We start from the raw sequence: 14,337 nt of genomic DNA, 5'->3' as shown, positions 1-14,337 counted from the left end.
CAGTGTTCTTTTTACTTTGTCATTCTCAAGCATCAGCACCCACAGGCCCCACTGACAAAGTTTTAATAATCAGAACATTTCTCCGAATCTATCCCCTCACCTCATAAAGTACATCTTCCTAGAGCTCCAATGGCCAAAAGGAAAGTTTTGCTTGGCATAAGCAATTAAGAATAAATGCAATCTTGGTTCCCAGGAGCCTTTCTTAGAAGGTTTATGTGTGTTGGAAAGGGCAGACTTTGTTGCTGGTATGGTGGCAGTGCTCTACCCACTGGCATCTCAGCCACCATAATGCAGAACTCCCTTTGGGGGACATCTGAGCTGAAAACCAAGTCCTCTTGTACATTGAGCTATTGTCCAGGACGCAGGAGATCCACATTGTCTGCTCCATTTTTTGGTTCTAAATCCAGGAGGTCTTCTAACTTTATTTGGACTGCTCCAAAAGTCAGGAGGCTGTTGAATCCAACTCCCTCATTTTACAATTAGGGAAACTGACGCAGAAATGACTTTCCAGGGCAATACAACTAGCAAGTGTGCAAGGACAGATTTGAATGCAGTTCTTCCTGTCTCCAAAACCAACCCTCTAATGCAAGGCTCCAGGGAGTAGAATACTTATTGTCCCCTCTGCTAAACTAGGAGTACTTTGAGAACACTAGAGCCCAACTCTGTAAATACCAGGTTTCATCCTTGCTAATGCTTCCTAAGATGTAAACTTCCTCTTGAGATACATTTCAGGGTGGGTTTCAGTGTTCCTAAAAATTCTCCTATTTCTATTTCTCTGCCCTCTCTTCTGAGTGCATAGTGCTGGGGCAGTCCCAGTGAACAGTAGAGCAGCAGAACACCCAGTTTATGCCTTAAAGCGGGCAGGAAGTCTGGGAGATCTTGTTGTAGATTTAGTGCCTTGAAAAGTTTGGTGCTGTCCATGGTCCTAGTGTAGTCTTAGGAAGGGCTAGAAACACCTGGTGGATTCGATATCAGTCCCAAGAAGCTTAGAATGCCCCCTGGTGTTAGAGCAGTCCTAAACCTCCTGGGTTTTGTTGTTATTCAGTCACTTCAGTTGTTTCAGTCATGTCTAATTCTCCATGACCTCTTTTGGGGCTTCTTGGTAAAAATAAGTGGTTTGCCATTTCCTTCTCTGGCTCATTTTACAGATAAGGAAACTGAGGCATTGGTTAAGTGTCTTTCCCAGCATCACACAACTAGTAAGTGTCTGAGGGTGGATTTGAACCCAGGTCTTGCTGACTCTAGGCATAATACTTTGTGCATTGTGGCAAACCCTAGCTGCCTCTTTATTATCAGTTGTCTCTGTTTATAATTAAGCATTTACTATGCCAAGCATCAAGTGACAAGCTGTGTGCCAAGTGCTGGGGATACAAACTGAAAAGCCAGACCATCCCTGCCCTCAGTGAGTTCCCCCTTCTAAGATTTGTTGCTCTTGTTGTCCAGTCATTTCAGTTATGTCTGACTCTTCATGACCAAATCATTTGGGGTTTTCTTGGCAAAGATACTGAAGTGCTTGGATATTTCCTTTTCCAGTTCATTTTATAGATGAGGAACTGAGGGAAACAGTGTTAAGTGACTTGCTCAGGGTCAATCAACTAGCATCTTAGGCCAGATTTGAACTCAGGTCTTCCTGACTCCAGGCCTGGTACTCTATCCATTGCGCCTCCAAGCTGCTCCCATTCTAATTAGGTGAGGCAAGAGGTGAGAAAATTAGGTGAGGAAAGAACCCAGAGGGCATTCCCTGGATGGATAAGAGGATTTTGGTGAAGGAGGAGGGTCAAGGAAGACACTGGAGGAAAGAATAAAGAAGGAGGGAGTCATCAAAAGTGTCAGATACTACGGAGCCATCAAACAGGATGAGGGCTGAGCAAAGATCATTAGATTTGGCCAGCAGGAGGTTATGAATAACTTTGAAGGGGTTAAGTAGTGCTTTGACTGCAAAGTGGAAGAAGATAGTATGGGTGTGTAAAGAAGTATGGAAGAGGAGAGAAGGAAAGAGAGAGAAAAACTGGCCATTTGAATGAGTGGACAGCAGAGTAAAAGAAGAGGTTATAGAATAGGCTCCTGTAGGGTCACAGGAATACAGAAAGGCTCCAGTGGGGATGAACAAATGGGATAATATGTGGAAAAGAGTCAGGAGGAGGTAGAAGTGGTTGGGAGAGCACAGATGTGGAGGTTTGATTTTGTAAAGGAAAGTCAGGCTTAGGAACACAGACTCTGAAGCAGGGGGACAAGGGTAGTGGAGGTTGCTCAAATCAGAGGGCTTCAAATTTCAGGCAAGTGGTAGGTGTGGCTGTGTGCTTGGAGACTGAGGAGGGAGGGGATGGGCTTCCATTTTTGCGGCTAGCCCAAAAGGCCTGGTATAGCCACCATGAGGAAAGAGATTAGGAGCAAGAGTTGTGTAGAGTCAGCATAAATTTAGAAAAAGGGAATGTTTTGTATCGTGCACACACACACACACACACACACACACACACACACACATACACACACACCCAAAGAGTTAAAATTGTCAATGCCCTGGCCAAAGGTCTCACAAAAACACAAAGCATTTGTGCTTTTGTCCTTAATTAGTCAGATCAATCCACCTTGCATCACCTATTAGACCATGTGTTCTTCTAAATGAAATGAATACCTCATCAATAATATCCCCATTTTCGGCATGAACTTGTGCAATGGCTCCCAGTTCTCGAATAATGCTGAAAATCTCATACATCTGGTAAGAGGAAAAAAAGAATACAATATATTCTTACACATGGAGACTTCTCTCATAAATATCTTCACAGTTTTTCATTTGCCTAGTTATATTTGGAGTGAAGGTTACCTGGCCATCAGTACATTGATATTTGTCTTTATAGGACATGAAAACTTGGAAGGAGTTCACACCTGAAAATGATGGAGAAAAAACAGTTACTCCTATTTTAGTAAGTCAAGCACATTTTAGGGCCACCTGCTTGGCTTTCTATCAGACAGAACCTGGGCCAGATGAAATCTCAGAGTAGGAGAGGTCTGAGGGCATCTGCCCAACCATTAAATGAGCACCTCCTCATCACATCGCCACATGCTCATCCAATCTTGGCTTGAAAACCTCTCAAGAGGGTGGGATGCCACTACGTTTGGAGACATCCCATGTGGACAGTTCTAAACTCTTATGAATGTCTCCTGATATCAAATCCAGAGATGGCTTCTTCTAACTTGTGCATATTTCTCCTTGTTCTTTCACATGAGACCAAGTAGAACATGATTGCCCTTCAACAGCTCAATTCACACCTATGTTGACCATAGCATGAGGTCCTAAGGACAGAGCTTTTCCCGGTCATGAGCTCTGTGTAATCTGGGCTAGAGATGGAGTCCTGTTTTGACAGTCTCATCCATCTGAGCCAATCTTGCCTCCTGGCACCACTCACCACATCCTCCACTCCTCTCAGGGATCAAACACTGTAGGGTCTGCAGCAGTATGCCAGGGGAGTTCCTTCTCTGGACACACACTCCTCTAAACATCAAACCTGAAAGCTACCAGAAGGCTATTCAAAGGATTTTAGTTTACGCTTTCTGCTTGCCATTTAGTTGCCCTGCTTAATTTCTTAGGGGTTCAAGCAAGACACATGACTCGGTATTGAGTCATATGTCTGGATCTGGATGGTCCCTTTTAGCGTACCACCCCAGGAGTATGACAGCAACTATAAACCCTATTATGTTTCAGTGAATTGAAGTGGACACTACAAGTTGAGGGATCCATACATATTGTGGTGGAAGACTTCCTGGAATCTCAGCTCTAATGTGGTGAAAAAAATAAACACTGTTCTCTTTTTGCTAGGTAAATTGGTCCAAGGCAGAGTTAGGAGTCAAACTCTATTTCAGTGAGCCTCACTCCTTCCGGGAAGAGAAGGAGCGGAGAATTCCATGGGGATCATGATTCATTCAGATCTATTACATATCATGAATTTTCCTCATTTAATACTGGTGTACAAAGGATCATCACATATGGCTTTGAATTTTATAATCCATACATTCCTGCATAGCATTATTAAAAAAGCAATAACACTAATTCATGATAAGAGTTAACGAATGATAAACCATCCTCTATTTCCCCTCCCAGATAACATATCTACATCTCAGTGTGTGCCCTTGAGGCAGCAGGCATGGACAGCAGGACCTCCCAGAATCCCCCAAGGCATCCTGTGGAAGAAGTGATCTCCTCCCACAGCTAAAGCTTCCTCCCCGGGTTTGTTGCCTGGCAGAAAAAGATCTAAGGATTTGATCTCCATTAACTCAGTTAATAATTGAACAAGCCCTCATGGGAAGGAATAACTGCTAATGTGCCTCCTAGATAACAGTCCTTGTGCAGGGCACTAATGATAAAAAAACAAAAAGAAAATGTTTTTTGCCTTTAAGGAGCTGCTGACTAAGGGTGCTATTTTGGACAATCCAATCTGCAGGGATGCTGGATTCTTTCTCCCTGCAGCTCCCAATAGTACTTGAGAACAGCAGGGGTGAGTCCTGGGCTGCAGATCCCTAAACAGTGGTCCCTCTTCCTCAGATCCCATCAGGTCTGAGAACCTCAGGGGAACATTTTAAAACCATTCCAGCAGTTATGGCAGCATGTGATAAAAGCTCACTCAAGAGAGACATGAAGGTGATGAACCTTATGTTGGCCCCACAGGATCAACCTTCTCTGACCTGTGAGACTTGGAGTGTCCCAAATCCCCAAGACTCAAGGAGGAACATAGGAACTTCACACAACTTTCCAGTTCCCACTTGAAAAGAACTAGCCACATGCCTTTACTAAGGGTGAGAAGGAAACACTAGCCCCTTTAAAGCCTTCCTTCGGGGCTGAGGTGCCAATGATTGAGCTGCCTGTGAGTGGGGAAGGATGATTCTTCAGGGCATGGGCACTGACAAGTGGGTCCTTATCCCTGGCCTGCACCCAGTCATCAGGAAGGATGGAGGTACATGCCACTGCTCCTTCCTTCCTCTGGACTTGAGTTTCCTCATCTACAAAGTGAGGGAAATCACAATCTAGCAGCTGTGTTTCCTTGAGTCTTCCTGGCAGCATGGGCCTGGGCTTTACAGCTCTTTGGATATGGTCCCATTCTGGGGGTCAGCCCCTATAAGCCTCAGAGACTCCCTTGAATGAAGCATTCCCAGAGGCACTGACCATGACCACCTGAATCAGACACCCTTACCTTTGTCCTTTACCAAGGCCTCCAGCTCTTCCCTGAGGCTCTCATGCCAGCGGGTGATGTCCATGTGCAGGGAGTAATCACAGCATGATTTACTGTCTGCAGCTTCTCGCCACTGGTCGTAGGCAGCAAGCAGGTTCACTCCAGGCTCCGGGAGCACATGGTCCACTGTAGGAAGAAGCAAGCCAGAAGCTGTCAGCTTTGTGCCAATCACTGTCCCAGTCAGGATTAGGGGTAGGGACCTACCACAGAGGGAAGCTCCTTCCTGGAAGGAAGCCAGCTTCTGGAACCAAACTTCACCTCTGGAATAAGAGTGAAGTTCTGGCTCCTGGCCAGGAAAGCAGATGGGATGGAGCTCACCAGAAGCAGTGACCTGCAGGTAAAAAGCTAAACATTCCACAGCAGAACAAGCTTCCTCTCTGGGGCTGTACCCCAACAAGTCTTCAGAGGAGGTGACAGATCTGTTCACCTCTGCCTACCTAAGGGTGGGGGCAGGCTGTCTTTCCCTCTCAGTGACCCAGGAGCCTTGTAGGGCCCTGAGAAAGCAGAAGTGGCCTCCCACTGAGGCAAGTTCAAACCTAGCTGCCCACAGATGTAACATCTGGCCACCCCTCACTCAGAAATAGCTCAGAATATAAGCTAAAGATGAGCCTGGATTGGGCTTGTGCATCTTCCTAATCCACTTCAATGATTTATTTGAAGTTTGGCCCTCCAACTTTGTTAGCAGTGTACTAAGGAACTACAGTTGCAGCTTATGGATAGGTGAAGGAAGAGTCTAGAGGGGAACCCAGTTAGGTAGCTACTGCTGTAACCCAGATGAGAGATAAGGATGCTCCAAACAAAGGCAGATGCCATGACAGTAGAGAGATGGGGACAGATGGAGAAGTTGGGGAGGTCAGCTAAGCAAGACTTGGCAACTGTTTGGATCTGGGAGGAGATGGGAAAGAGAGAGTTGAGGATGACCACAATGGTAAATATCAGGGCCTATGTGGCCCCCTCCCCACCAGAAGTGAGGAAGTACACAGGAAGGGCGAGTTTACGAGGAAGATCCAATGCACCAGTGTGAGAGCACACACATGCATGTACACACACATGCATGTACACACACATGTACACACACACATACTTACAGATCATCGTAGTTCCTCCTGCTAAGGCAGCCTTGGTGCCTTGATGGAAGTCATCGGCAGAGTTCATTCCCATGACGGAGACCTGCAGCCGTGTGTGGACATCTATTCCACCTGGCAGGACCAGTAGGCCATAGGCATCAATAATTTTGATGCCACCAGGAACAATGAGGTTTTCTCCAATTTGTCTGAAAAGAAAATTTGGAGACTTCTAGTTATAAAGGGTCAGCTGCCCAGATCTCCTGAAGTTCCATGTGAAAGGAGGGCAGTGGTATGTGTGTCAACTCCCATGTTGTGGGAATCCAGGAGGCCAAAGGTGCTGGCTCCTCAGATCCTCCTCCTCCTGTCCTGCCTCCTACCCACCCACAGAGCAGGAAATTACTTTTGCCATCTCCAAGCAAAGCCTTGACCAGAGTAACAATGACCACAATACTTCTAAAGTACTTGAAAGTTTGCCAAACTCTTTGCATGCATTATCTTATTTGATCTTCATAAGAAACCTGGGAGGCAAGTACTATTATTATCCCCATTTTATAGATGAGGAAGTTGAGGCTAAAAGAGGTTGTCCAGGATCATAACACTAGAAAGTGTCTGAAGAAGGATTTGACTTCAAGTCCAGTACTCTGCCCACTGTGCACTAGGTACTCTGGTCTCTGTCCATTTAGGTCAAAACCTCAAACCTTAATCAAAATTCCCTCAACAAAACCCTAATCACCATGCCATTGCTCAGATGTTTCCTGCCTGGCTCCCTCAAAGCATTGCCAGCCAAGAGGCTATGGCTTTATTGTGGGTATATCCTCTGCCAAGCCAGACTAGTCTCCATCATGCCTTCAGAAGGCAGCTTCCTGAGGCATTATGTCAGCTTTCCCACTCTCCCTTTGGGAAGCCTCTCCTTACAGGGTGAGGTTGGTTCTCAAAGGACAAACACCAAATCCCCAAGAAAGGTCATGACCAGAACCTGCCAGAGCTCAGGGACCATTAAACTAAAGAATCCTTGAAGCAAAGCTGGGACAAGGAGAAGAGGGGCAGAGATCTTCCTGCAAAGGGAAGGGGAGGGACTTCTCCAAGGTCATCCAGGCAGTTACTGGCAGAGGGGAGACTCTAAGCCAGCCTCACTGACTCCAAATCAGCCTCTGGGCTGGGATTCTAGCTAGAGAGGGTGAACAAATCAACCAACCCATATGCAGTGAGACCTCACCCTCCAGGCCTTGTAGAGCAGACCAAGACCAGTCCCTGCCCCTGGCTTCCAACTGGTGGTGGCAGTGACGATATGCTCCCTCTCAGAGCTGGCTGGAGGCAGCACTATTCTGGTCAATTAGAGAGGATTTGGAAAGCCTCCAGCCACATAACCTCAGAGGAAAAGGCTTCAAGCCTCCCTTCCCAGACCTGATCCCCCAGGACTGGTCCAAGTCAAGGAGTTATAGTCTCTCCCTGCTTCCTTTCCACACAGTGGATGAATTAAAATGAGCACCCAGCTTCCCTTTTGGGGCTATTTTCTTCCATTAGAATTTAAGCTTTTTGAGATCAGAGACTGTCTTGGGGGAGTAGGGATTATATTGTATCCCCAGCACTTTGCACATTGCCTAGCATATAGATCATGCTTAATAAATACTTTACTCATCTCTCATTTGGGACTAAGCAAGCGCTTCTGTGGGAGTCTGTGGGCCCCTGGTCAGACAACTCTTTCTTTTTCTTTTCTTCTTCTTCATCTTCTTTCTTTCTTTCTCTTTTCTTTTCTTTCCTCCTCCTCCTCCTCCTTTCCCTTCTCTTCATTTACAGGTTATCTGGGCAAACACCCCCTGGCCCTCCTCTGTCCTTACTTTTTCATGTCAACCCTACCCTTTTGACCCAAGATTATTCTGCCCTTGCCTCCCTTAGCACCATCTGGAAGCCACTTTTACAGTGCATACATTGCATACTAGACCTCTTTGTTTCATGTGCCTTCTCTCTCACTGCAACCATGGAAACCTGACTGCCCCAGAAGACATTGCTTGCCTGGTCTCCCTCTGTGGCCATCCATGTTTTCCAACACACTGGTCCAGAAGGAGCAGGAGGCAGACTCCTTGCCCATCACAGTCATTTCCATATCCTCCCTTTACCAAGCTTGGATGGTGTCCTCTCCATGTTGATCACCTCCCGTCCCTCAGTCCTTTCTCTTCCATTTCCAAAGGAGTCCATCATGTAGCTCACAGTCTTCGTCTTCTTCCCAAGCCCTGGGAGGCAGTTTCTGGGGCCATGTATCCACAGTCATTTCTCCATCGAAAGTGACAGATGACCTGGAGGTGGGCTAGAAGCAGGCTCACTATCCTGATACTGTTGCTCTTGAGCATCTGGGTCTGGGCCCCCATTTCTGCATTCTGAAGGGAGGGCATGACTGGGATGATTATATTTCCTTGCTCATGTCACCTTCTGCTTTTTCTTCAGTTGGCTCATGGCTTCAGCTTCAATGCCTTGCTTACCAATAAGTAGCAATTAAACTGAAAGACTAAATTGGCCTTTCCTAGCTACTTAAGTGCTTTACATCTGTGTGTGTGTGTGTGTGTGTGTGTGTGTGTTTTCACTTCTCCTTATGTATGTCTGATACATGGAGAGATTAAGTAACTGGCCTGCATCAGGGCTAAACCTAGGTCTCTCCTAACTCCAAATTCAGAATTCTTTCCACTGAACCCTGCTGCCTACTCACTAATCAGGAGCCCAGACATCTTTTTTTTTAACTCACTAGGAAAATACTTTTGCATCCTTTGACATCTTTCCCAAACTTTCTATTTACAGATCATGTGGTCCAGTTGCAAAAGTATGCAGGGGACAGGGAATGAGAGATTTTCTTACAATTACCTTGATTGAAAAATAAGGGGGGCAGAGCAGAGCCAAGATGGCAGAGTAGAAAGACCCATACACTCTAGCTCTTCCTCCACAGCCCATAAAATACCTGTAAAGAATGACTCTCAACAAATTCTAGAGCAGCAGAAGCCACAGAATGACAGAGTGGAAGAGACTTCCACCTCAGGGTAACCTGGAAGGTCAATGGAAAAGGTCTGTCCCACCAGACATGGAGTGAAGCCCACCCAGCCTTGACTGCAGGGCACAAGGAGGAGGACTGAAGCAGTTCTCAGGAGCAGAATACCCAGCAGCAGCAGCAACAGTTTGCAGATCCCCCAACGCACAGGCACCAAAGGTCAGTGAGAGGTTTCTTTCAGCTGGCTGAGAAGGGAGCAGGGTCCCCCCCAATAGCTTTGGCCCCAGGTGGCAGCAGCAGGGGCCTCAGAGGGTGGCTGCTCCCTCAACAGGTAGCAGCCCTCATCCATTGTTGGAGGCCTCATCATAAGGCCCCTGGGGGAATTGAGCAGCTGATCTGAACCTCAGCCCTGAATGCTGGCATGGCAGAACTGGAGGTGAGGCTATTGTGGAGAGGAAATTCTACTACTAGAAGATTCTGGGCACAGATCAGTGTGCAGGCTTTATTGTGCCACCTTGGAGGAACTGAGATCTTATAGGTCCCCAGAGTATACCCTACTCTTGACAAAGAACCAAAAAGTCAAATAACTGGTTGGGAAAATGCCCAGAAAAGGGAAAAAAATAAGACTATAGAAGGTTACTTTCTTGGTGAACAGGTATCTTCTCCCATCCTTTCAGATGAGGAAGAACAATGCTTACCACCAGGGAAAGACACAGAAGTCAAGGCTTCTGTATCCCAAACATCCAAAATAAATATTCAATGGTCTCAGGCCATGGAAGATCTCAAAAAGGATTTTGAAAATCAAGTCAGAGAGGTGAAGGAAAAATTGGGAAGAGAAATGAGAGAGATGCAAGAAAATCATGAAAAGCGGGTCAACAACTTGCTTAAGGAGACCCAAAAAAATGCTGAAGAAAATAACACCTTGAAAAATAGGCTAACTCAATTGGCAAAAGAGGTTCAAAAAGCCAATGAGGAGAAGAATGCTTTCAAAAGCAGAATTAGCCAAATGGAAAAGGAGGTTCAAAAGCTCACTGAAGAAAATAATTCTTTAAAAAATAGAATGGAACAGATGGAAGCTAATGACTTTATGAGAAACCAAGAAATCACAAAACAAAACCAAAAGAATGAAAAAATGGAAGATAATGTGAAATACCTCATTGGGAAAAAAAACAACTGACCTGGAAAATACATCCAGTAGAGACAATTAAAAAATTATGGGACTACCTGAAAGCCAGGATCAAAAAAAGAGCCTAGACATCATCTTTCATGAAATTATCAAGGAAAACTGCCCTGATATTCTAGAATTATCTAGAATTAGAATATTCAGAGGGCAAAATAAATATTGAAAGTATCTATCGATCACCTCCTGAAAGAGATCCAAAAAGAGAAACTCCTAGGAACATTGTAGCCAAATTCCAGAGTTACCAGTTCAGGGAGAAAATAATACAAGCAGCTAGAAAGAAACAATTTGAGTATTGTGGAAGTACAATCAGGATAACACAAAATCTAGCATCTTCTACATTAAGGGATCGAAGGGCATGGAATATGATATTCCAGAAGTCAAAGGAACTAGGATTAAAACCAAGGATCACCTACCCAGCAAAACTGAGTATAATACTTCAGGGGAAAAATGGTCTTTCAATGAAATAGAGGACTTTCAAGCATTCTTGATGAAAAGACCAGAGCTGAAATGAAAATTTGACTTTCAAACACAAGAATCAAGAGAAGCATGAAAAGGTAAACAGGAAAGAGAAATCATAAGGGACTTACTAAAGTTGAACTGTTTACATTCCTATATGGAAAGATAATATTTATAACTCTTGAAACTTTTCTCAGTAGCTGAGTAGCTGATGGGATCATACACACACACATACAGAGAGACAGAGGGGGAGGGAGGGAGAGAGAGAGAGAGAAAGAGATAGAGCACAGGGTGAGTCAAATAGGAAGGGATCATATCTAAAAAAATAAAATTAAGGGGGTGAGAGAGGAATATATTGGGAGGAGAAAGGGAGAAATGGAATGGGGCAAATTATCTTTCATAAAAGAGGTATGGTTGCCAGTTACATAGGTATGTTTGTGTAGAAACTTACTTTATCAAGCCATCTTCCAAATATATGTCAGCATAGAATGACTGGTCATCATTGACTATCTTCCCTCCTTTGATCAGAAGCCGGTCACTCTGTTGGTGGGGAAGGGGAAGAGAAACACACATATCAGAATGTGCCTTTGAAATCATGTCGAATATCAAAACTTTCATGGAAAAAGTGATAGAGTGATAGAGGATGTAGTAAACATACATTCATCTAGTCAAGACAAAATGTAGTGGGAATGAACACCGAACTATGAGAGTAGACTTTTCAAACCAATTTTAAGTGTACAGGAGTAGGGGAAAGGTGATTAGAAAGTGGTGTATGTGAAAAAGAATTAAGAGTTTGATTGGCCAATCTTTTCTTTTCTATCTCCTCCAGTCTGTGCTCCTTCCAGTTCACCAACTCCCCAAACTCCCCAGACATTCACCTTAACTTCATTTCAGCCTCCAGGGGCAGTAGGTCATAGCTTGGTTTTCACTGTCATTTACATTCATCACTACCTCCATGATTTTAAGTCTTTGAAATTCTGTCTGATCTTCAGCTCCTACTCTTTTATCTTTCTCTCTGTTTCTCTCTACTAACACCTCTTTTTTGCCTTCTCTATGATAGCCAGCACCCCCATGCCTCCCTCCTTGCATAGACCACCAGCCCTGCTCTAGCCTCACTTTCTTCTCATAAGTCTTGACTTTGTAGTGGACAAGATCAACCATATACTGTCTTCTGTCCTGTAGTTTCTAGTCCTTGTGTACTATGACTGTTCATTGACTGCCCTTGTAAACCACGAGTTTATATGATTATCATGTTTGTAATTTTTATGGTATAGTGAATTTTTGGAAAAAGTATTGTCTAAGAAATACTGTTAAGAGGATGATGCAATTATATCATTAGAAATTAATTTCTTTGGATAGTATGCTATGAAATTATTAATTACATTATTAGAGGTGGTTACCAAAATGTGAGAAAATATAGTTTTTTTTAAAAATGATCTTATAAAATCTCACTTTAAACTTCCCAGGTTCCTTGGGACTTTCAGTTTGGGGAAGGTCATACAATCTTAACTGTCCTGTGAAAGTACATGCTAAAGGTTGTGAAATTCTAAAATAATGAATTGGCTTACTGAGAAATTGGAACCCCTTCTTCCGTCACAAATGATCACCACCAAAATGTGAGGAGAGGACTTATAAGTTGCTTATAGTATAGAAATGATTTCTATAATAATTTATGATTAAGAAAATTATGAAATTATAACTGGAATGGTATATATTGAAGTGACATCATGAGCCATATTAGTCTCAACAGACTTAAAATGTTATTTTTCCGTTAGAGGATTAACATACAATATCTGAAGAGATGAATATCTGTTAATTTGGAGACTTACAGTAAATAGCCAGTGTTTTTCTGGGTTTTGAGTGAACTGTCATATATTCACTATGTGGAATTCTATAATGTGATTTTAAAAAAAAATCTAATGATTGATTTTTATCCCAGGATGAGTTTTAACTAAAGAAAAAAAGAAAAAAGGATGTGGATTTTTTTGAGAGAACTGGTAAACTTTTTATTTATTGAACATATTAATAATAATTTTATAATAATAATGAATAATATATTAAATAGTTATTGCAACAACATCAGAGATAATAATAATTGTACCTATCCCTAAGCTGTGATTAGTGAAACTTGATATTTGAGGTAAAATCCCTTGAGGTTATAATTTGGTATTGTTCTGAGTTTTGAATTTAGCTACCAGTATCTGAATTACCATTAAGTCAGTAATCCATTCAAAGAAAATTCCTCAAGCGGCTTAAAGTATGCATGATCTGAGAACTGTTACAGGGAGATATCTGTGCCTGAGGAGGATGAGAAGATGATTCTACAAGGTCATGGTAGGACCCACTTGACTTAGTTTCCCCATTTTATTATTTACTTTTTGAACAGGAATGCTTCCCACTTGATTAAATCTGATACTGAATATGATATCCTGTGAATAATGCAGAACTTCGCTGCACAATTGGCCTTTACAAAAAAACTAACTATGACTGTTACCTGAAATAAACAGAACTAAGGATGCTTTTATCTCTATCTTTATGTTCAGTGACTCTGTGCCCTTAAGCTTAGGCTTTGAAGAAAAGTCTTGATGTTGTCACAACCATGTCCCTTCTTCATTCCACAGCAAATCTCTCCAACCATGTCAGGTAAAACTGAAATTTAAAAAAATGAATCTTGTTTTTGCAGTGTTCAAGCACTTCTGAATTGCTATAATGAATTAAAAAATAAGACCTTACTGAGCAACCTACTTTGATGTTCTTCCTGTAGTTCTGTTGTTTATAAGGTCAACTCCATAAGGTCTGAACTGGTTTTTATCATATGAATTAATTACCAGAGAACCATTCGGATTAGATTTTGTCAGGTTTTGTTAAATTATATATAAATTAAATTATACTAAGTCTTATCACTAGTTACATTTACCTAGAGAATCTCCACAAGTGACCTGAAACCCAGAGATGGTGAAGAAAATACCTCCACAAGCCTACGCCAATCCATCCACAGATGCTTGAGAAATGCACCAAAAGCACTCATCAAACACTTGAAGGAATAGACTATGGAGGCTGGCAAAGGCTTTGATGCCCTTAAAGCTATATTCATTAATTGTATAATTATTTATTATGATATATTCATCATATAAAGCTATATTTATTTATTCAACATATTGTAATTCTGCTTGTTGTATTAGTTCTTTGTATGTTATGGCCCTGTTACCTATTCTGTAAAGAGCATATAATTTCTGCTCAGATTGATGCTGTTTTAAGAATTGTTAGAAAAATGTGAGACAATTAATAACTTACATTGGGGAACTGACAGTTTAAATTTTGTTTCTGCCTCTAACAGAATGTTATAATAAGGGAAAATAATTCATGGTAACCCATAAGGGTACAAAACAGAAAAAGAAGGCAAAGCTGCTGATAAACTGCAGGATTGTCTGA

At 42.8% G+C, this 14,337-nt stretch overlaps 1 protein-coding gene across 2 annotated transcripts in view; it reads right to left on the bottom strand.

Annotated features, from left to right (window-relative positions):
* DPYSL4 (dihydropyrimidinase like 4) overlaps window positions 1–14,337 on the bottom strand; it is an 82,076-nt gene that overhangs the window by 52,099 nt on the left and 15,640 nt on the right. For both annotated transcript variants that reach the window (XM_072629110.1, XM_072629111.1), the window contains exons 2-6: window positions 11,357–11,445; window positions 6,314–6,498; window positions 5,187–5,351; window positions 2,825–2,886; window positions 2,636–2,716 (exon numbers count right to left, since the gene is read on the bottom strand). In XM_072629110.1, the coding sequence (XP_072485211.1) occupies window positions 2,636–2,716; window positions 2,825–2,886; window positions 5,187–5,351; window positions 6,314–6,498; window positions 11,357–11,445 (582 nt within the window). The remainder of the gene's footprint in view (window positions 1–2,635; window positions 2,717–2,824; window positions 2,887–5,186; window positions 5,352–6,313; window positions 6,499–11,356; window positions 11,446–14,337) is intronic.

The sequence above is a fragment of the Notamacropus eugenii genome, chromosome 1, assembly GCF_028372415.1.
Source record: "Notamacropus eugenii isolate mMacEug1 chromosome 1, mMacEug1.pri_v2, whole genome shotgun sequence".
Lineage (NCBI taxonomy): Eukaryota > Metazoa > Chordata > Mammalia > Diprotodontia > Macropodidae > Notamacropus > Notamacropus eugenii.
Note: the sequence above shows the minus strand (reverse complement) of the source record. Positions and strands in the feature narration are given on the sequence as shown.